Below are 23,272 nucleotides of genomic sequence, written 5' to 3'. Positions count from 1 at the left end.
TCCCCTCCTCCTCCCCAAAGCGCTGCTCACTGGAAATGGCTCACCTTCTTCTCTTCTATTCTGTATTTAATGGCTTTTGAACTTCAAAGAGAGGTGAGAAAACCCTCTCACTTCAGCATGCAGTTAAATATTATGCAGCCACATTACTGAAGAACACCTACAAAATGCGCTGCTAAAATAAACTCCCCTTTGAATTCTTCTTATAATATCTTTCAGAGAGCTCAGAACATGCTGCCCTTCTTCCCACACAGCACTGAAGCACCTACTTCACTTTAACCAGGTACACACTCTTCTTGGAGTCGAAAGGACTCATCCTGTGCTTAAAATTATGCATTTTCCTCGAGTACTTGGTTGAATCCCAGCTTTTATATCCAGAAGTTGCACGGTAGAGATTGGAAACATTATTCTTGGGTGAGTATTATACACACATTGGCAGACACATTCCAAAATGATCTAAGAAATAAAACTATTTATTGTTAATAGAACACATCCGTCTGACTCCAGCAGACAGCTTTTTTAAAAATCTAAAATAATAATGTGCCTAATGTACTCTCTATGAATATGGATACTCCCCACACACTGTGTGCCTCATGGACACAATACAGCAGAGCTGAAATGCTCTAAACAAAAATTGAGAATATATGAGATCAGAATTTAACTGTGGTTTTCAAAACAGCAAACTGCTGGAGCTACCTGCATGTTATTAGCCTTGAAAAGCATCATGAAAATAGTATTTTAAGCTTTAATCTGTAACATGGTCTTTACTAATAAAATTATCCCAGAGTCATCCAAGCACATAGCTGGTGTCAACTACTTAATATGCAGAATAAATTAAATGCCACTTACATATAGCAAATAAATACCCAGCTAATTCCATGCACTTTCATGCTGGTGCAGCCACACAACAAACACAGTCGAGCTCTGTGTCTCCTCTTCAAACCCTGCCCTTCTGCAAGAAAAGCATCCAACCCACTGCTCTGCTATCCCAGCCCCTTGCAAGGCCCCTGTCAGCCTGCTGGCAGTGCTGAAATGAGCTCTGAAATGAGCTCTGTCACATCAGCTGCACGTGTGCAAGTGTGAAACACTGACTGTGCCACAGGCAGACCTGGTCCCGCTGCTGACACCCGAAGTGTTGTGGAGAGAGAGTAACAGATACCTGGGGAGAGCAGGGGACGTGGTGCTCACAGCCACCACCACCCCAACCAGGCTAACAGGGCTACTTCACCTTTGCAAAGCAAAAGCCACCTGGATGACACAAACATCCTTTATCTCCAATCCAGCTCCACAGCTGCTCCCCAGACACGAACCCGCTGGTGCTTGGTCTGACTTGCTCCTGCTGAGCAGCCCGTGGAAGTCAACAGAAAGACTCTTGGTAACTGATTTGTTTCCATCAGGCATTAAAATTCCCAATATTCCAAATCAAATACAGGGAATGCCAGGAGGGATCTTTTGCAAAAGAGCACACTTACTTTTCCTACTTAATGACATAGGGGCAATAATCAACAGAAAGAACACATAAACAGAGAGGAAGAAAATGGAAGGTGCTGGACATCAAAAAACTTATCTACCAAAGTGTCTCTTGCTACCTGCAGAATAAGGCTCCTGCTTCTCACTGTGGATGAACTCTTTTCGTTCGTATTTGGCTCTGATCCACTGTTCCCGCAGCAGCCTGGAAAAAAAAAATACAGAGAAAAGGAAACATGGTCCAAGATACATTAAGAAAGAAACCAGAACCATTAGTTCTTCCATCAAAATACAAGTGTGATTTAGAAGTCTTCCAAAAATTGCACTGTACAGTCTGGAGTCAAGGGTTTGCTCTGGTTACTGTTTGACAACAATAAATCATTTCCTTGTACATCCAATTTTATTGGAAACTTATTTTTAAAAAATGCACAGATTTAGCAGAACAGCCTGTCCCCACCCACCCAATCAGCCTCTGTAAAAAACTCCCTCAGTATATGGACCATTTTAAACCTAATTTCCTCAGACCACATTCTTCAGTGAAAGGGGTCAGTAAATGAAAAACCCCAGCTAACTACATACAAAAGAGAGATTATTGCCCCGAAGATATCAATACAGAAACAGAAGGTGCTGAAAACCCATCTGGCCAAGCTCTTCCAAACTCACAGCTCAGGCTGCCAAGTTTAAGAAAGCAATCTATGATGCATGGCAGAAAACCTGATTAAAAGTCCTTTACTTTTAATCCTGAAATGATACCAATGATTTATACACTGAGACCTCAATTTCCAAAATGGAAAAAAATACCCCAAAGATTATAAATACTTTTTTTTTTTTTGCTATTTTATTTTACTGTGAGTGCTTTAACCACTGAAGTAACTTTGATCTAGAATATGCTGGAAATCGCTTCAAACCATTTTTAACTGAACTTATTTCTCAATTGCCCTAGAACCCTAAATAGCCTAAGCAGGCAGATCACACACAGAAATAAAGGCATGTGTTATCCCAGCTTCACAGCAGACATTTTGGAGCAGCCTACACTGAAGACAGTAAAAGATCCCCCAGCACTGGGTGTGTTTTGTAAAACCATCACACTTCAACACATCAAATTCTCTGCCAATGAAAATTGTTCATATGCTTAATCACCTTTTCTTTTTTGCTGATTATGCAAACTAAACGGTGTCTTTTCAGCAGACACATCCCAGAAATACTCAAAGAATACAAACATCCCAACATGGCTTATGAAAATTCATCCTCAGGTACAGCAAGCACATTCAATAAATCTGCAAGACACTATCCAATGAAAACTGTGGCTGTGATAGGTTTCCTGGCAATGAAGGGGGAAATAATTACATAGATTTTGTCCCACTCATTGTGTCATCTCCTTGGCTGGGGCACCAGCCTTCTCCCCAAGGCTCAGGGAGCACCACTGCTTCCCTGTCCCCAAAACCCAGCGGTGACCTTCTGCTGAATTGGAGCAATGCTCCAGGTCTGCCTTTCCCCTTCTGCTCCTGTTTGCATGACTGATCTTCAGCTGTTCCACACACAGCTGCAAGTTTGACTGTGAACTCTGCAGACAATCACCCATCTCCCTTCTGCTGCCACCCTGTGCTACGCTCTGGTCAGGGTGCAACTTATCCAGAAGGTTCAGGTGCACTTTGTACAATCATAGAAAGGCTTGGAAGGGACCTTAAAGGTCATCTAATTCCAACTCCCCTGCCGTGGGGTTGCTCAAACCCCATCCAGCATCCAAGGGGGCTCTGCTGGGTCCAGCAGGATGCCTCTTCTGGACCTGATACCCACAAACATAGAAGCCTGATGACCCAAAAGGTGGCACCCAAATGCCTGTTCTATAACACTGTCACTAGTCAGCAGAGCTACCAAAATTTAATCCTAAAATAAACAGAAATACTTGAATTTACTATCCTTCTTGCAATTTTTCCAGGCCAGCTGCTGCGGACAGCTTGTTATCCCTGAAGCCAAACTTGGACCTTTTCAACGAGACGATTACAGATCGAACTGGGAGGAGGAAAATTCACACCACCCTCGGCTCCAGCTGACGTCAGTGGATTCAGCAGGAGCTGCAGCTGCTCCGAGTCTCTGAGAGTCAGCCTTCCAGCACGGGGGTTTAAATACAGCATAAATTAAGATTCATGTGCAGCAGTGGGAAAACACTCCTGCTGTAGGATGCAGATCGTACAGCAGACACGTTGCAGGGCTCACTCCTGGGGGAACACTTCCCTGCAAGGACTGACTGCTCATGGCAGTGCTTCAGAGGGCACCCCCGGGGCAGCCAGCAGGCACCATGCCCAAAGGGGTGCCCTGAGAAGCTGCAAAATGCTCTCGGTGGCCTCTCTCAGCATCTGGCCCTGAACATGAGTGGCTCCAGTGGCAACTCCCAGAGCACTCGGGAATCCATCTGTGCCACCTTCCCTGCAGCTTCCTGACAGTTCACACATTCTTCCCCTTTCCTTATCGTCACAAACCCAAGCTCTTTCAGCAACAATTTCCCAAGACCCAGGGCTACACCAAGGGCAGCCAACAGTTCAGACAACTCAGCACAGGACCAGTAGCTGCAGCTTCTGCTCCAGTGGCTATTTATAGAAAGCAGAACAACTCCAGTAAAAGAAACCAAAACAAAAACCCAACTAGGGCAGTGAGGAGTTCACCATCTCCCTTCACTGCGACAGAGAAGCTGAGCAGGGATTTGCCCACATTCACTCTCATAGACTGGATGCAATCCTGACATTAAAAGCTGCCGGTGCTCAACCCCAGTTTCACCAGCACAGCTTTGGTGAACTCATACAGAAGCAGGAATTTGTCCTGGGATCTATAGGATCTGAGAGCAGGGACCATCCAGAAGACCCTCAAACCACGCAGGGATTGTATGAAAACAGCCACAATTTTCAGTGGACTGCTGACCTGATCTTAATTTAAGTATGTCTTCAGGGGCTTTAGAAATATCTGTTGCTGTGTTTAAGTTGAAATGAACTTTTCCAGGTGTGAATATGTGTGTACAGAACCCAGGGCTGACATCATATGCCCAACACAGGACCCTCCATCCAAATCCACCTTTGACTCCAGAAGGAGTTCTGTGACCAGAAAGGACTACAGGAACAGCCCCCTGGTATTTTACTGCATTTCTGGTGATGGGATAATGTATCAAATAAGCAAATATATAATTTGTGTTTGTTAGAAAAATATAAGTGCATCATTCCTAAACTGCGGAGATGCACAGCTTTCAGGATCAACTCCAAAAGCTTTAACAGCCCACCTAAAGTCTGTCAGGCTGCTAGGTTACAGGGAACATGTCATTTTTTGGCAATTAGAACAGAAAAGTCCTTGCACTCATCAGAAACCTAGAGGCAAATCAAAAAAACCCACCAACAAAACAAAACACTAAGGAAACCCACATTGCCAACAGAATAAGGGAAAATTCACCCCCCAAATTGGAAAGGACTGGGCTTCACTGAGGAGGCAGCAGGTCCAGAGGCTGACAAAGCACTGCCAACACTACTGGAGGCACTTGTTTGCTTTCCTGACCACCCACATGGAAACAAGGGCTCTGCCCAAGGGCCAGCGAGGAAGGTTCCAGAAGAAGCCACTGGAACAGTTTTATCTTGGTCCCACCTACTCAAAGCCTTTTGCTCACAGCAAAAAGCACCCCAGGAAAAGCTGCTCAAGCAGTTTAATATCAAACTGTGGCTGCATGGCTTCAGTGTGCTGTGTGGAGGAGGTGCTGGCCAGCCAAATTCAGGGTCTCCAGTTTGTTTTTTCCCAAAACTCTCAGCTGGGCTGGCTGCTGCACTCCAGAGCACACCCCACAGATGCTGCACGGCCGCTGTGGCTTTTTTGGGGAGATGTGACAGACAAGAAACCCCAGCCAGAGGTGAATGTGGCCCAAAAGTCATCAAACACCATACACCACCACTGCCTAATTGCATCCTTGTGAGGCACCATCAAGTCCAAGAAAGACAAAAGAAATGAATGTCATCCAGAAACACCATTTCCAGAAGTCAAATTTGTAGCTTCTGGAATTTGTCAGAGGTTTTTCCAGCAAAAGCCAATCTGCTTTCCACTGGCAGCCTGGTGGATGAAGCTATGCCAGGTTTCTGTCAAACAACTGCCTTAATGAAATCTTAAGTCCGAGTCCAAATTCTTTGCTCAGACTGCAAGGAGAGCCACTCAGCGTAGACTAAAAGCCTGTCAAGCTTCACTCTCTTTTCCTATCTAGTAAGTTCTTGCTGTGACTGCTTGCTTTTAAATAGCTTTTTTGGAGGCCTGAGACAGCTGGGGGGCTTCTTGCAGGCTCTCTGTGCATCACCTCAGCTTGTAGTGCCCGAGGATTGATGTGCCATCACCCACCAAGACCAGTGCCCAACAGCAAGCTGTCAGAGGAGAGCAAAAAGAGAGGGGGGTTGGCTTTCAAGGCATAAAATCTTGCATTATGGATTTGGAGAAGTTAAAACTGATTCTGGGTATGCAAAATCACAACATTCTCAATTAAAATGCTAACTGGTTCCTTTTTTGTTTGATTGTTTTACGTGCACAGTCCAGTTCACTCCAACGCTATTTTTCAGAATGGTTAAACACTGATTAAAAACATGTAGCAAACAGCCTCTGTTGGTACTACCTTAACCTTGTAGCAATTTCCTTTGGAAATTAAGGGAATCAATATGAATTAACAGGTTTACAAGCTAACAGCAAAGAGAATATTAACAAGGAGAGGAAACCCCATGGCTGGTCAGGATTGAAGGACTGGGCAGATCTCAGCACTTGGGTGACTCTAAGGATTCCCAAGGCTGAGTGCCCAGTGTGAGCCACCACAGGAGGCTCCCCCACTTGGGAATTAATTGATGAGCAGCCACTCCAAGTGGCCACAATGCAGCACCTCAAACTTCACACCCAAGACATCAGGCACTTCTGAAAGCTGTGAATGTAAAATGTGAAAACACTTATTAATAAGTAGAAGCCAGTTTTACCCCCCTGGACATTATGAAATAAAGTTTTTACATCTATAAAGTTTTTATTATCTGTAAATTACTGGCCAAAAGAGGCGAGAGAGGAAGAGGTGAGAAGTTTGCACCCCTGACTGCCACCATGCCCCATGCATAGGAGAGGAGGGGGCCACGCTGACCTTCACACACCAGATGGAGATGGGCTTGGTAGCTCCTCTACCAAATGTACCAAACTTTAAATCATCAAAAAAAAAAAAAAATCCAGAGGATCTACCAGGCAATTTTCTCTCTGCACATCTTAATCAATACAAAAAGCCTCTTCAGCTAATAACTGTTGTTCTTTAGATGAGAACATGGATGGCTCCTCAAGATGTGAGCCTCTCTCTGACTGATGTCTCATCTCGTTCCAGATAAGACAACCACCCAGCACAACTCATGCCATCTCATTCTGCCCCATTTTTCTGTGCTGACAGTCAGTCCACTGAAGTGTTCTCCACGAGGAGCAGATGTAGCTCCCACTTATCCGAGCACGGGGAGAGGAGCGGAGCAATGCACTGCAGCTCACCCGCAGTCCTGCAGGATGAGGCTCTGCATTCCCAAATCAAACAACAGAAAACGATGGCAGGTACTGGGCAGGAACAGGGATGTACTTCCAGTTCTGCAAAAGCCCACTAAGAGATTATCTCACTTTCTTCTATCAGTTTTCAGCCCAGTAAAAGACTGAATAAAGCCTTTTTCCTTTGCTTTTACTCGAGAGTGATGCTACCCCTGCTGCTCAGTGGTGACTCAAAACTCGGCCATGTGCTTAACAGTGTATCTGCCCCAGAAAAGGCTGGTTTGCAGCTCTCCAGCTGCTGCTGTGGTCTTCCAAGCTGGGCCATGACCACTCGTGACCATCCAAAGAGCGGTTTTGTGGTTTAAATTCCTCGCCCAAAGCTCTTTGGGCCAACACTGTGGTGGTGTAGGAACATCCCAGAGTCTGGAACTCATTTCACTGTTAGGGACTCCCCAGAGGTACAGGAGCTGGCTGCTCTGGTCACTGTCTCTGGGGCACGGGTCAAGGTGCTGACAGACAGACAGAAAATGAGAGGAAAGGACAGAAGAGGATGTTTGGGGTTTTTTTTTTTTGGTCGGGTAATTTATTTTGTCTATGAACAGCTGGTAAACTTTCCCTGGGCAATTCCAGAGCACCCCTCCAACTTCTCTAAGCTTTTCCAAGTGTCATGCAGAAGAAGAAAGCCACAATGAGGTTTCTGAAGGATACAGAAGCCAAATGCACCAGGCAAACACCACAAATTTCCCAAGGAGCCAACCACAACATTGTAGGCAAGAAGAAAAAAGAACAAGCTGGCGCTGCAGCACTTCTTCTGTCTTGCCCTGAACTTCACAATTCTTCATGCAACCAAAGCAGAGAGATTCCAGAAGCAGCATTATAAAATTAAGAAGCTTCAAATGGACAAACAGCTTTGTTACGGCTTGTCAGCATCCTGCTGTGCCGAGGGCAGCTCCCACAGCCTGCCCAGGCACTGCAGCTGTCCAGCATGTGCTGCTGTTGGAATTAGAAGCACCAAAACCTCTTGATGCTGCAGAACGTGGCTGGAATCATTGCCAGTGCTGGATGGAGGTGTCATCCACAGCGATGCTTCCCAGGGCTGTGAGCTGGGAACGACTCATGTTGTTGCAGTGACTGGACTGCAGCGAGGCGGGGAAACAGCTAAATATATATTCCTGTAAAAAGCAGCACTCCCCTGCACTTGTTTAGCATGCGTCTGCTGAGAGGCACAGAGAGCCCTGAACTAGAGAAAGAAAAACACAACCTGGCACAGCATCCTTGAGACACTCCCAGGGTGTGATGTGCCCACAGCTGCTGATCCTGCAGCAGTGTCAGGAGATTGTCTGCTCCTGTGAGAGGTCACATCCATCCCATCACGTCCTGCTGTTACAGAAGGGACCCAGCAGTGCTGGTCCAGAGAGCCCCTGCAAGAGCAGAGCTCCAGGCTGAGCACAGAAATCAGGCCATGCAGGCTGGTAATTGTCCCAGTGCAGAACAGGCACAAGCTGGGACCAGAAAAGGGTAGAAATTATTCTTCCAGCTGCTCTCGGGAAGACTGGCCTTGCCTCATCCTTCCAATGAATCAATAAATAACCAAAAAGAAACAACAACAAAAAAATCCTTTCAATCTCCTGCTGCAGCTCCTCACAGGTTCCCAGCCCAGCACTGTGCCGCTCCACCAGCCATGGGGACGGGCTGTGGATGGGGTGGATGGGCTGTGGATGGGGTGGACGGGCTGTGGATGGGGTGGACGGGCTGTGGATGGGGTGGACGGGCTGTGGATGGGGTGGCTGCCCCAGCAGGGTCCCTGTGAGCACAGACAGCCCTGGCAGGGCTGTGGCTGGAGCCGAGCCACTGCCTGGCAGAGCTCCCCGGAGTGACACGGCTCTGCAGGATGGAGGGAGGGAACAGCACAGCACCAGAGCTGAGCTGCACCGGCCAAGGAGGCCAAACCACCGAGCACAGACACTCCTGCCAGCCCCACAGCAGCAGGAATGGAAATGCTCGTGGTCTCCAAGCTGCCTGAGAGCAGGAGCAGCTCCCGCTGTCCCTCAGGACCCCTGCAAGCAGAGCTGGCTGTGATTAGCACCCAGATCTCAGCACATGCCAAGCTGGAGGGACCTGCCCTGCTCCCTGCCAGCACGAGCTCTGCACCCCTCAGGCAGGGATGGGGCATGGAAAAGAACCAGGACTCTGCTCCTGAGTATCAGACAGGCAGCATCTAACTGAACTTAACTGAGAGTCAGGAGTAAACAAAATCAAAATCCCCTAGAATTGTGTTTCTCCTACCAATCCTGCTTCTCCAACCCCAACATGACAAGCACATACCAGTCTCAAGATGGCACAGACAAACTGCTGGGATTCTGGAGCTCAGAACACTCCATAAATGGGTGCTTTTTTCTTGTCAGGCCAGGCAGCTCCACTCACACAAAGATACAAAACCACCCTGGTACACAGCAGGATTGGACCCTAAAAACCAAATTCAGTTCATCTCCTGGCACCCTGGATGGCACAGCACGTCCTGGCTGCTCAGCTGCTTGCTCTACAAAGTCCACCCCACCTTACTAGAGAGGTTTACTCTACACTGTATGGGAGATACCACCTTTTACCTGCCTTTGTGGAGGAGACTATTTGTCAATAGACTAAAAAAACCCTAACAACACAAACCCCCAGGATTTTTGCATTACAAGCAACCCAGCATCTCACACAGCAGATCAGCAAGTTCTGCTTTGATGCAGGAGGGGGATTTGAAAAGACAGAGGAAATCAATGGGTAGAAATTGGCATTCTTGTAGCTTTAGAAACTGGGAAGAGTCTGGGGAACAGACAAACTATTGACTCCTCTGCATCATCTCAACTGTACTTATTAAATAAGATCCCACACGCAGCATAAACTCTACCACATGAGTGCAGAAGGAAAAGCATTTTCAGGGCTTTTTATAAATGAAACTTCCATTGTGGCTAAAAAAAGAAAAAAAAAGGAAAGTATTATGCTAAAACTAAAGTATTACAGAGGCTGCAGCTGCACAAACAAATAAATGCTGTTTACCAGCAGAGGTATTTACTTACTGGCAGTCAAGATATGTTGGTTTATAATAAAATGGTGGCATTTTAGATTCATATTTTGCTTTTGCTACATTGTTTCCATTCGAGGCCATAAACTGTAAAAAGAGAAAAAACAGAAAGAATTAAACAAATGTTAACAGCATTTTCCTTTAATTCTCTTTTGCTTCTACAGAGCAGTAAAATTATTGGGAGGGGGGGGATCTGTTTTCTTACGGAGAGGTTTGCCCAGGACTGTGCACAGTAAGGTTGCTGTAAAAACTGTGCCTGCAAACCAGGGCTCCCAAATCAATATTGATTATTACTGCAGGGATCCTACAGCTTAAAATGATGCTGAGGACATGTCCCAGTCCCACCTGCATGACCTCCACAGGAGCAGGGGGCAGCACACAGCAGCATTTCCACCTCACAGCCATGGAATCAGATGGGAATTAGGTAACCAGAGGGCAAACCCTCACACTGCTTTTAGTCTCCATGTGTTACAGCTCCAGCAAGGTGATAGCCTCTGACAACACATCCTGTGCTTTGGATCACATCACTCGTGCCAAAAGGATGATTTCGTTTTTGCAAAGTCATTCCAGCCCCCTCAGGAAGGAGCTTGAAGTGATAGACAAATAAATAAATAAACAAGCAAACAAATAAATAAAAGTTCTATCTACCTTGACAGCCCTCCTTTCCAATAAATAAATATATAATGTTTCTGTCTAGACTGACAGCCCTCCTTTTCTTCTGATCTTGTACACAAAAGGCTAGTTGAGAACTCAGCAAAGAAAATTACTTATTTCCTTATTCATATATTTTATTTATTGAAATTCACTTTATAAGTGTAAAAACCCCATTCTTTTCCAGGCAGCCATGCTAAATACATTTTGTTCCATGTCAAATGCCAAGCATACAAACATAACAAGCAGCCAAACTTTTTTTTATTATTCTCATGGTTTTGAATTTCTCACATTCACATATTCAATCTATTCCCCCCAAAAAATATCAGGGAAGGAAATACCCATGCAACACTAATGCCTCTTCTTGCCATAAAACACACAACTCTGGGACGTGCAGCTTTCAGAAAAACCTCAACTCTACACACAGAAGACAGAAATCAATGATTGGTAAGAGCTCTTTGTGCCTTTAAAGACACCAGTAGTCAAAGCAGAAAGGTTTCCTGGGTGCCTTTAGCAGCACCACCCAAATCTAGGTAGGTGTGGGGCATAAATTGAGATAATTTACATTGTGGTTCAGTTTTTCAAGATGTGAGTTTAAGAGGAACAAAGCCAGAAATAGCTGAGCTGGGCAGGGGTGGTAGACCAGAGGTCTAGTCTAGGCTAGAGATATCGTAAGGAACAAGAGAAGACAATTCAGTAAAATCAGTAATTTCCACACGCTATTTCACTGACTTTTTCATAGGGCTGGGGGAAACCCTCACAAATTCTTCACAGAATGGGTGTTCCCATTTCAACCAGCATCACGGACCTCACTCCAACAGTCAGGAACTATCTAGACACGCTTTCTGAAATCACATTTGTTGGGGCACCTCCAGAAAGGGCTCCAAAGGGAAGAGCCCAAGCTCCCTGCTGCTCCCAGCCCCAGGTGCACGTACCTCCACCTGGGCATCATCCCAGTCGTCCAAGCGCACCGACTTCACCTTGCTGACCTGGGGAATGTTGCGGTGGATTCCTGAACAGTTCAAGCAGATGAAGATCCCGAGGCTGTGGGATGCCCAGTCTGGGTCTGGAAGCAAGAAGGAAAGAGGGAATTGCACTTGACTGATCTTTTGGATTGAGGGCAGGACAGGGCATGGCAGAGGAGTTCAGTAGATGCCAGGTCTGGTGTCCCTGATTCTAAAGGCATCAGATAAATATAGAAGGGAAATAGATGTTTATATTGATAGGAATACAAATTAAACTAACAATTAACAGATCTGCAATCCCCAGTGCAGCTGTTATTCACAAAACCCCAATATACAGACAACTGCACATGCCCAAGACCTCCATAACTCACTCCATGCTCACATGAAGAGGAGAGGGGAATATCCATCTTTCATGAGGAAATTCCACCCAAACACTGCATGGAACAGAAATTACACCAGCTCAGGGAAACCGTTATGCTGCTCCCTTTTTATTTATTTATTACATGTGCTCCACACAGAGACTTTCCTCCCACAGCTGCAGCTCCCAGCAGCCCAGCCCTCCATGCCAGGAGGTTTCCAGCCCTTGCCTTAATGGAAAAATGCTGCCAGTGGCAGCTCTGTACTTTCTCTGAGCAAAACCACGCACTGTTTACAACCCCGGGCTGACATCTCACACAAAGCACTTTAAAGACGAGTCCCTTGCCTCCAAATTCCTTCTTGGGAGAGGCACTGCCCAAAGCAGGGAGACAGAGGGACATCCAGCAGTGTCCCTGGCACTGCCTCGCCAGTAGCCCAATACAGGGATCTTTGTTTGAACTCCGACTGGCAAATGTCAGCGCCTGCGGATCCAGCTGCACCCCGGCAGAAAGAGCTTCACTGCAGTCACCCGGTCAGACACTGATCCTCCATCCTCCCCAAACCCACAGGGCTGGGAGCCCCTCGGCCAACCCATGACATCAGGCTGTCAAGGGGTAAGGGCAGGTCTTCCCTTCTCACAGCCCCTTGTCATCCGTTTATTCCCCCGCAGTAATTACACCAAACCCTCACTCCCCACAGCACAGCAATCATTTATAAAAGGCCAGGGAATGTGCTTTCTCCTCCTTATCCATATTTAATGCTCTGGCTGTGTCAGTGCAAGGAGCAGGCTGGCATGGAGCAGCTCAGCTCCTGAGGGGTAACCAAGGGCTGCCACCAGCCCTGCCCGCAGGGACAGCCACCAGCCTCCCCCAGCACACCCTGGGGAAGACCAATTCAGTTCTCCAGAGGTGGCTCTGCTCAGATGAAAGCCCCAGTGCTACATGAGGATTCTCATCAGACACAGCTGAGTGCCCACATGGGAGAGAGGAGCAAATTCCCAAGCTGATACAAGTCCCATCAGCCACCAGCAGACACAAAGGTAGTTTTTTTCACATGGTCTCCTATCCTCATGCAAGACCCCAGTGACTTCAACTCAAGCCTGGGAAATATAAAACCAGTCAGGTTGATCTAAGGGCCTGCTGCTGCCCACCCTGCTCCTTCCACAAGCACTGGGTGACTCAGCTTCACACCCCATCCCAGCTCACGCACCCCACTTATTCCAACCTCAGAGATTGTGGCCAGTTATTGGGCTGCAGGCTGGCAGAAAGAATCGAGAGTTTTGGATGCTCAGGCACTTTCTGTGCTCTAATTCATCATTTTGTCCTCTGCCATCTCCAAACATGTTTGTAATCAAAGTCTGGGACCCTCCAAACTTCCTGCCACAAAAACATCCCAAGGTTCAGCACTGCTGAAAGGTCCCAAAGGCTGCAAGTCAGGCGAGGTGAAAGCACCAGGGTCTCGTGTTCAAATACCCATCACTGACGTTCATGCAGAGGACCAGACACATGGAATGGTAAGGGGGTCCAGAGACAGAGCCGTGGCAGTGGGGAGGAAGCTGTGGCAGCAAAGTTTGGAGTTGGGTCCCTGTGCCCAGCACAGCTACTCCAGGATAACTGAGCTTCAATCCTTCTCAGAGTCATGAGATCTGATCAAAGCACTGGGAACCAGTGATACCCAGGGAAATGGGTATCAAAGTATGCACTGGCCAATAAAACAGCTTTTATTGGGAGTCCTGATGCCTCTTTAATGTTACCAGATTTATCTTAGGCATGTGGGTGGATTTCTTCCTGCTGTCTACAACTTGGTGGACTCAGGCTTCCAAAGTCCTCTCCAAGAGGTAACCCCTCCCCTGCCTGCACTGCTGTGTGTGACAGGACCAGGAGACAGCACAGCTTCCTCCAGCCTGGATGAGGAACACCCTGCAAGAAGATCCTGGAGGAGACTCCAGCTCCAGTGGCCACCAGGTCAGCTCATACCCAAGCTGTCTATTCTTGACACAGGCAAACAGCACCTCAAGCAACAGGTTTCAGTCCCACCTGGGCTTTAAGGCATTCTCACAACAACAAGATCTTCTTCAGACCAGACTCTTAAACACTTCCCCCCTGCTCCACGTCACGTCAAGCCTTGTCTAACTAAGAAAACAAAAGCTGGATTATCTCACAGGGTACATACACACCTGTATCACATCATATACACAGGGCCACCCATGTGTGGCTGCCAGAAGGTGACAGTCCTTCAGAGGAGCAGACACAATGGGGTCAGTGGTGACCCAGCCTTGGAAGGGATGTTCTCAGTTTGTTCAATAAACCACAGCCAGTAGCTATCTCCTCCTGGTCACCTTCCTTTCAGCATTTCCCCTCCAAATCCGTGTCCATCCAACACCACCAACATCCCACATGGCAAATTTCGAGGAGCACCATGACAGAGCTGCACATTTCACCTGCCCCACCCGACCCAACCCCAGCCACTCACATCTCTGCCAGGTATTAATAGCAACTTCCTCCTCACTGCTCTTCTGGTTTTAGAAATATGTCTCTCGTGTGGTGAGGGTGGGTGAGAGAGCTGTAGATGCTCGGCTGGTTGTGTGCTGCTCTCCTGTCACAGCCCAGAACTACCCACATTTGGCAACTGGGTTTAGTGCCAAAGGGAACACCAGGCAGGAGGAGAGTTCAAAGGCTTCAGGCACTGACCTAGCACCATCCAAAAATCACTGGGTAGTGAAAACCCCCAAAACCAACTGACTGACCAGGGCAAGTCCCTCTGAAATGCCACTGTAACCATAATTTGAGATTTCTCGTGGCTCTTGCTCTCCCAGCTGAGGACATCTAACAGAAAGCAAGGCAGCCCAAACCTTTCCCAGGCTTTAGCTGAAAGCCAAAAGGAATTTCTAAGCATCATCTGAACAAACCAGAGGACTACAGACCCACGCGAGCCCTCGGGCTCGTGCTTCCCTGTGACCTCCCCGTGTCACAGCTCTGTGGACAGGAAGCAGGGGGTGGAGGATTCCCCAACTCTGGCTTCTGGAGGGCTCTGCCAACACTGCTTCCCCTTCTCCCACACTCGTGACACCATTTTTGAAGAAACCCAGCAAGGAGACCGCCACACCCACACGTCTTCTGCAGGGACTGGTGACAGACCCCAGGCAGGCGCTGCCAGCCAGGGCCAGCAGCCACTGCTGCAGGGATGCTTCTGCAAAGCCTTTTAAAGGGTTTGGGGTTGTCAGTGGCTGTGCTGCTTCCCAAACACATCACAGTCCCTCTCTCCTGCTCTCCAGCACAAATTCTCAGCTCAGGGACACGGTGGATAATGCCAGTGATCCCCAACCTCGGCTTAGCACAGACTCCAACCCTTCAAATGACTGCACCAGAGATAAGACAACATCTTATCAAACATGGAAATAAATTTTCATAAGTGTCTTCACACCGAACAGTGAATTTTGGGGCAGCACCATTAGATTAGTGAGCCAGTGACCCCAGGCTGCACAGCTGGCAAGCTGAGCTCCCCACAGATAAGTGAAGTCCACCTTGCTGCTGGATACTTCAACAGCTAGAACACGTCCTCCTATGCTGGACATTACTGAGAGTTCAGTAATTTTATTATTCTGTCTGGGCACGTTCCAAAAAGGTGCACTGAAATGGTAATATGTCATAATCTGGGCTTTCTGGGTGTTGCTCAAAAAAGATCATCTTTTTTCCTAAGCCTCCAGAATTTTGAGCAAACAGCAGTGAAGCCTAATGAAAACTCCCCAGCATGCCTAAGTTCCACACAAATTACTTTATTCCATTATTTCAAGCCAAAAGGAATAAAAATGAACGAGGAACAACGGGAACATTAAACCAAACACACTGTTGTAAGTGCAGAAAGACTCATCCTGAGCAACTGATTCCAGCTCTAAAAGGCTTTCACTGCCCAATGTGGTAGAGATTCCTGTAACTTATAAACAGATTATAATGACTTTCAAAATAAAGATGTGAGTCAGCTTCATTTTAAAAATTAAACAAAACAAAGAAAGCTAAACTAAACTCAGGAGAAGGGCACTGGGCTGGTATTTTCCCATCTCACTCATCTGAAAGCAAAGGCATAGCCAGAGATTAGAGAAGCACCCAAAACAAAACTAAAATATTTTTTGGCAACACAGCTAAATTCAGAAACTTCTCCACCCAGCCCTTTTTGTCACCACAATCCCCAGGAAAACCCAGCACAGTGAACCATGAACTCTGCAGCTTGAACCCAGCGTTCCTGAACTTAGGAAAAAACGAAAAAAATGAAGGCTAGTCACAGAAAATATTATGGAAGAAAAACCACCTAAGACACAGGACAGCTTATAGAAACCAAAGAGATTGGAAGCTGGATGCTAATGGAATTTTTTTTTTAATAAAGAATCAGTATTTCCTGTATCCAGAAAAAAGCCATGGAGTTCCAGTTTGAAAATCCCTAGATGCCATCAATGCAAGTAAAATCCCATGAACTAGAGCAGCAACAGGCTCAAAGTAGACAAGAGCAAAAACACAAATGTCCCAAAATTTGGATGTTCCTGCTCCACCTTCTGCCTTAAACTACATTTATCACTACTTACAGCACAATATCGATGACCAAGGCAAACCTCTGAGGCCAATGCACAGCAACACACCCTCAACACCTCCCTCAGCACACGAATGATGGCCTGACCCTTAACAAGCTGCCCTGCTGCATCCCTGCCACATCAGCTGGGCAGGAGCTGCTCTATGGCTGGGATGCAGATTCAGTGGATTTTCCTGAACCCCTCTCCTGTTTGAGGTGATAAAGATACCTCTCCAGGCAGGCAAAACCTTTTTCACCCTGCACAAGAAGTGTAACTCATCGACATGGGGTAGAATCGCTGGGATTTTAGTGCAATCCACACAAGCACAAAGCCTTTCTGCTTGCTGCTCAGCTGCTGCTGATTTCCTCCATGCCCTAGACAGAGAACCTCGTGTTCAGCACTGAAGTTCTGTAGCTATTTACTCTGGGGAAGGATTAGGAGGCTAATAAACAGACCCTGGTCATGCATGTTGAAAAGCAACAATAAAAGAGTTAAGGCTGAAGTCAAACAGCCTCCCACCAACACTCCTCTCTAAGTAGGAAAATTTTTCAGTGAAGGCACTAAACTTGCCAAGGTCTTTTAATTCAGCTGGCAGGTCCCAGCAGCCCCCTCTCGCTGTCTGCAGCCCACGATTGTGCTGCAGCCCAGGCACCAGGATCGGACAAAAAACACCATCACATTAAACCTCCTTTGTTTCAAAAAGCCCTTTTTCCTGCAGAAAGTGGCATTGAGCTAAACACAACTGCTGTGGGATTTTTTTTTTTTTTTTCCTTCTTACCCCTCTGCTTATGCCCAGGGAGAAGGGCTGGCAAATTCCCAGGGACACCAAAAAAAAAAAAAAAAAGGAAAAAATTCAGTGTTTGAGAGGACAATGGAGGTGCAGGAACAAGTTTCCACTTTGAGCTGGAAGATGAAAAGCCCGTTTCACTCCATTAGAGCAGCAGAGCTCTGGAACAGCTTTCCAGTGGGAGGCAGTGGGGGCAAGAGAGGGAAGGAGCTGTGAGCAGAGCCCATCGCTCCCCGAGGGGATGGGCAGAGGCGCTGCAGATGGCAGCACTTGGCAGGACCCGAGGACTCGGTCGCCTTCCTGATCTGGGTTTTTAGGACCAGCGGTTGGATGGGGGAAGGAGAGGCTGAGATCAAACCGGTGCTCTCCTCAATCCTGAGCAAACCAAGCCATCCCCAGTGCTCAGGCGTTGCCCTCTAATCACCACCCTCACTCGGTGGGGAATGGAAAAACTTCACCTGCTGTAGAACTGAGAAGGGAAAGGTGTTTACAACCACCTCAGCCAGCAGCAGCCACCCACGGGCTTTGAGATGCACTGTTACACCAGAACACCAGATCTGCTCGGCTCCCCAGCACAAAGCTCCAATTCCAGACTCCCCTCCAGCGTGTGCCTTCTGCTCTTCCTCCATCCTTCATCCCCTCTGGGCCTGAGGCACCGAGGACGATGTTACCCAGGATCCATGTCCCAATAATCCATCCCAAATGAGAAAGATAAAATGATAACAAGCCATGTAAACTGCTGCTGGAGGGTTTAAAGTGCAGGATTGCTTTGATGGGATTTCCATTTCTGTCTTCAGAGCCTCTCTGTCCTCCTACAATGTAAAATGATTCTCACTCCATGGAAACACGAGCCTAAGTCATAGAAAAATAGAGTAAAGAGGAAAATACTCAAGGTCTTGTTATGCCCTGAGATAACCATCCGTCTCATGATGTGAGGAAAGATTGCCTGAGACAAAGAATCATTTAGAAAAAGAAAAGGCTGAACTGCCACATTAGTCTTGAAGGAAAAAAAGATTATTCTAATGCACAGAGAGCCATTACACACCAGCAATTCAGTAACATTGCTCGGTTTGCACTTAAGACTGCATTTACCATGCTGTCTTCCCTGAGAAAGCACAGCTTTAAACCCACAAAAAACACAACACCCAGGACACAGAAGTGTCTAATGACAGAGGACCCAAAGCCCCATCTAATGACTTTATTAGTGGCTCCTACCCCAGAACTCAGTCCCGAAGATGTAACCAAGGCAGTCTCATTATGCGTTACAGATCGACGACATTTTTGAAACTGAAAAATCTTTTCTTTGCAATTTCAGGTTTTATAAAAATGCAATTAATAAAAACCTAACTAGAAACTTTAAAAAATTACAAACACAAAAAACCTGCAAGTGAGAAATGTAACCTCTCCATTATTTTACACTCTGATTTTCGCTTTCTACTTTAGCATCCTTTCTGCATTCCCAGCTGTCATGGCCCCTGTGAGACTGTTCCCTCCACCTGAGACATCCCTCAAGGTCTCTTTGAAAGCTCCGGTTTTGCACAAGAGATTTTTTTTGCCAGACATATACACGGGTCCTGGGGAAGACCCAGCTCTGACCTTCCTGAGCACCACATTCAATACCCCATTCCACCCAGCTGCAAGTTTCCTGTGCACAGACCAGGGAAACACATCTTGAACAGAGCAGCCCTACAGGGCTTGGCCACTTCAATAAACCTCAGTCATGATTAAGTGGCAAATTCTGGCCCAGCCCCAGGCAAGCAGCAGGTTGTGCCCAGGTCTCCCCAAGGAGATGGGATGATCCTGCAGGGGATGAAGTTATTTACCCAGCCCAGGAGGAACAGCCTCCCCCAATGCCCCCTGTCCACCCCCAACTTTGATTTTTATATCGTCACAGCTTAGCCCAACGAAGCCACACTGAGAGCTCCTTTGCACCAGGAACCCAGGGATTTGTGATAGGACATAGAATACCTGGGACAAGCTGTGGCTTCAGGGCTCTGGCTGCTGAGCTTCTCCCATATGCCAAAACAGTAACGAAAGAAAATAACCCTTTTTGACAGCAGGGAATGAAAAAAACCCAAACTTTCACTGACTGGTTGATTTCTCAAATAAACATTTCCAAAAGAAAAAGAAAACCCAGCTGGCTTCCACATACACAAATTAAAGTGACTAACAGAGAATTTTCCCCTGTTACATTTCCAACCCATCCTATTCTTCGTTATGAGCTAAATGGCTACCTCCTATCATGGATCCTGTACTAACAAGGTATTTCAGGGAATGGCACTCACCCACCTGAGAAAAGCAATAACAAATCAGGCATCCTGCTCTTTGGCTTTCCCCCAGCTGTACCAGATCAGCCCTATGATGATACTCAGGTGTGGGAAAGCACAACTCTGCACTGCTTTCCTCATTCTTCTGTTCATTCCTCACCCTCTCTTCTTTCCTTCTCACTCCATTTTCTCTTTGACACTTTCCCAGTGTCAGCTGCCCACCTGGTTCCAGCTGCCACCTTTATCTCTCTGTGCATCCCCCTTCTCAGCAAAGAACATTCTTGCACCCCTTTTCTGGAGGCTCTCTGGATACTTATCCTGTCTCTCCGGCATTACCTCATCCCCAGAAAGACCTGGCCTGCCACACCTGCCCAGGATGAGTAACTGAATTCAGGCTGGGTATTTTCTATACTACCTACAGACACAAGTTAATATCTTATGTTAAGTAGCCCAGGGCATCTCAAGTTTATTGTCACTCCCAGGCACACGAGCACATTACAGCACCAGGAATAGCTCTCGTTTGCCAAAGAAACTGAAGCAAAGTAGGCACTAAAGAAATTGGGTTGATGAACAGGGAGCTGGTCCTACAGAAGTAATGCCATGAGAGTCCAGAAGAGGCTGAATGATATTAATATAGCACATCCTGACTTACAAAAGACACTGGCCCAAATTCTCCTCTCTGACTTTCAGATTCACTAAGACATCTCTGTATGCAAATGTCATCAAAACCAAAGTATGGTTTTGTTGTTTTACAGCCCTTTTATTCAAAAGGTGCCTTTAACAACCCTCCTTCTCTGATGTGAGCTATTTTATTGACCTACAGCTTCATCTCCACCCTGGTGATGCTGAGAAACTTCCCATTTTGCCTGGGGGCTTTACGTTCTATAGCCACAGGGCGAGGGAGAATCACCCCACTGATCTGAACGGCCCAGGTTTGTAAAGTTTTCTCCAGGAAAGAATAATTTAGGCAGACACCCACTCGGAGAGCCCAAGCTGTGCTCAGCAAGACACCTCCGAGGTGGGCTGGTACAGTCAGACAGCAACAGCCGGCAGCAGATGGGTGGGAGCAGGCAGAGCAGCGCGGCGCTGCAAAGCCGTTCACGCTGTGCCCAAAGTTCTTTGTCCTTTCCAGCTGGGTATCGGAGGACACAACGCATCCGAAAGTGAACTGCAGTGTCCTGGGATGCAGCTTAGGGATACAAAACCACTGGTAATGGTACGAGCTGGATAGCGGTATCCAATAGATCTTGACATCCTAAACAAATCAATAGCTGGGAAAATAGGGCTCAGCTGAAGTGTTGGGTTTTTCTTTAACCTATAGAATGACAGAGGCTGAGAAGGACATCCTTTTTATACACCTCCTCAGAGCCATCCTGCTCAAGCTAATACAAATTTAGGTTTTTCTATATGGTGGGGGTTTTGTTTGTATGTTTGTTTGTTTTAAAGGAAAGTTACTTGCTCGGCAATTTTTTTAAGGTTATTCTCAAAGACAGATCCCACCACCCCATGCAGACTCTGCTCAGCAAGAGCATCACGGCCCGACCCCAAAAATTCACCATCCGAAGGGCGAAGAAGACATTCCCAGCCCAGATTTTCTCCCCTCCGCACACGAAGACGTCTACAGACATTCCAGCCGCGCTCCCTGCGCAGCTCAGGCACCCATCGATGGCAGCTGGGCAAAGGTTGTTGGGCAGGATGTCCGCAGCGCTGCCTCCGGTTGTCCCCATGTGTTTGCTCACTGACAGGGCAGGAGCAGCCGAGGGGACACGGAGGACACGCGGCCCCCGCAGCCCAGGGCACCCCGGCAGAGCCCCCACCGCCCGGTTACCGGCCCCGGCTGCGCTGCAGCCCGCGGGGACCCGCTGGGATGACATCAGCGCTCACGGCCGGGCGAGGAGCCGGGCTGGGGCGGGGGAAATAGGGGAAACCTCAGCCGGGGCTGGTCCGCGGGGACCGCGGCAGCGCAGCGCATCCCTCCACCAGCCCCGGAGCATCCCCGCTGCATCCCCCCGCGGCGGGGAGGGGGGTCGGGCACACCCTCGGAGGGGCGCAACCCCCGCCGCTCCCGGAGCGGGCAGAGCCCCGCGCCCCGTCGGTGCCGTGCGGTGCGGACAGGTGCAGGTGCAGCCGCCGCCCGCGCCCCCCGCCTCCCCTGCCCTGCCCTTACCCGGGGCGGCGCAGTCGGCGCACGCCGCGTTCCCCGGCCGCTGGAGCAGCTCCACCAGCGCCTTCCTGCTCCTCTCCTTCGCCATGGGGGCGGCGGGCGGCTCGGCGGGGCTGCGCTCGGTCCGCCGCGCTACGGCAGCCTCATGGCGCGGGCGGGGGGCGCTGGCGAGGCGGGCGGCGCCCGGGCGGCTCCATTCGGCCCCGCTCGCCCCGCGCACGCCGAACGCGCCTCCGGCCGCCGGGACGCGCCGGGGCGGTGCTGCCCTGCCCTGCCCTGCCCTGCTCTGCCCTGCCCGCCCTGGGCGCCTCTCGCCCGCCGCTGCCGGAGCCACCCGGTGCCGCCGGTTCCGCTTTCAGCGGGCGCTGCCGGCTCCCCGCTCGCCCGCGACCTCCAGCGGCAGCGCGTCGCCCGGGCGGCCCCTACCCCCGAGGGGGGTCCCCGACCTTCAGGGCATCCCATCCCGCCAGGTGTCCCCAGCACTCGGGGGTGCCTTCCCTGGTTTAACTCCTGCCCGCGGAAGGGATGCTGTCGCCGGTGGGAGCGGCGGGGCAGGGGCAGGTGGGAGCCGAGGGGCTTCACCAGTGGGAGGTGGCGGCTGGCAGCAAGCCCAGCCATCACTGGCCGGGGCCTTGCCACACAAGCACCTTGGCAGGTTCATGAGCAGCACGTTTGGGGTGCCCCTCTTACACCAGCATCTTTTGGGGGCACTTGTGAAGGTTTCACTAGTAGCCCCACGCACTCCAAAACGCTCCGCCTTCGCTGCTGTCCTTGCACATCACCAGCACCTTCCATGTCTGTGTCTTGGCAGAACCATCCTCCAGGCATCTTCCCACGTTTTTCACACCCTCTGTGGTGTCAAGGGAGTATCGGGGGAGAAAACATCCCTGTGTCATCATGGCCGTGCATCTCATGCCATCTATGGGGAAGACTCCTTGTTTTGCCAGCCAAAGACTAAAGTGGCACTCAGGGGCAGGATGTGGGAAGCCTTTGGCTGAGGAAAGGTTCAGAGCTGTGTATCCTTAACCCCTGCTGAAACCTTCCCCTCAAGTATGGGTTACCTGTGATGCTGCTATGTCCTGTTTGTGGCTCACACATCTCTGCTTACAAAAACAATTTTGGTTTTGCAAAGCAAGCCCCATTTAAATCATCCAACTCTGCTTCCTCCAACAAAGTAGAGCCCTCCTGCAAGCTCGGCTCATGCCATTCATGCTGCCCATGAGATTCAGGGTGTGCACGAGCATCTGCAGGAGGAGGCTGCCAGCAGCTCCGGGGAAACTTCCACAGCCAAATCACCATCCTGATCCTGCAAACATGAGGATGTGAGCAGGTTCCTGAGAACACTTTGTTGGAGAAAATAGCCTCTAAATACAGGCAGAATCATGGCCTGGTACATTTACAATGCTCCCCTTCCCTGGAATACATTTTCCTAAATGACCTTTGCATTTGTGCTGCCAGACAAGTGACTGTATCCAGGT

The 23,272-nt window shown here is 48.6% G+C and overlaps 1 protein-coding gene across 4 annotated transcripts in view; it reads right to left on the bottom strand.

Annotated features, from left to right (window-relative positions):
- ADAP1 (ArfGAP with dual PH domains 1) overlaps positions 1-22,035 on the bottom strand; it is a 50,741-nt gene extending 28,706 nt beyond the window's left edge. Inside the window, exons 1-5 of one of the 4 annotated variants that reach the window (XM_069029714.1) lie at positions 19,516-19,583; positions 19,332-19,409; positions 11,629-11,759; positions 10,038-10,129; positions 1,587-1,669 (exon numbers count right to left, since the gene is read on the bottom strand). In XM_069029714.1, coding sequence (XP_068885815.1) covers positions 1,587-1,669; positions 10,038-10,129; positions 11,629-11,759; positions 19,332-19,409; positions 19,516-19,567 — 436 coding nt within the window. In that variant the 5' untranslated portion in view covers positions 19,568-19,583. Of the gene's footprint in view, positions 1-1,586; positions 1,670-10,037; positions 10,130-11,628; positions 11,760-19,331; positions 19,410-19,515; positions 19,584-21,186; positions 21,317-21,797 lie in introns of those variants that run through there. The other 3 variants (XM_069029711.1, XM_069029713.1, XM_069029715.1) reach the window with 3 other exon arrangements.
- Positions 22,036-23,272: the final 1,237 nt, after the last annotated feature.

The sequence above is a fragment of the Aphelocoma coerulescens genome, chromosome 14 (assembly GCF_041296385.1).
Source record: "Aphelocoma coerulescens isolate FSJ_1873_10779 chromosome 14, UR_Acoe_1.0, whole genome shotgun sequence".
Lineage (NCBI taxonomy): Eukaryota > Metazoa > Chordata > Aves > Passeriformes > Corvidae > Aphelocoma > Aphelocoma coerulescens.
The sequence above is the reverse complement of the archived record's forward strand: the minus strand, read 5'-3'. Positions and strand labels throughout refer to the sequence as shown.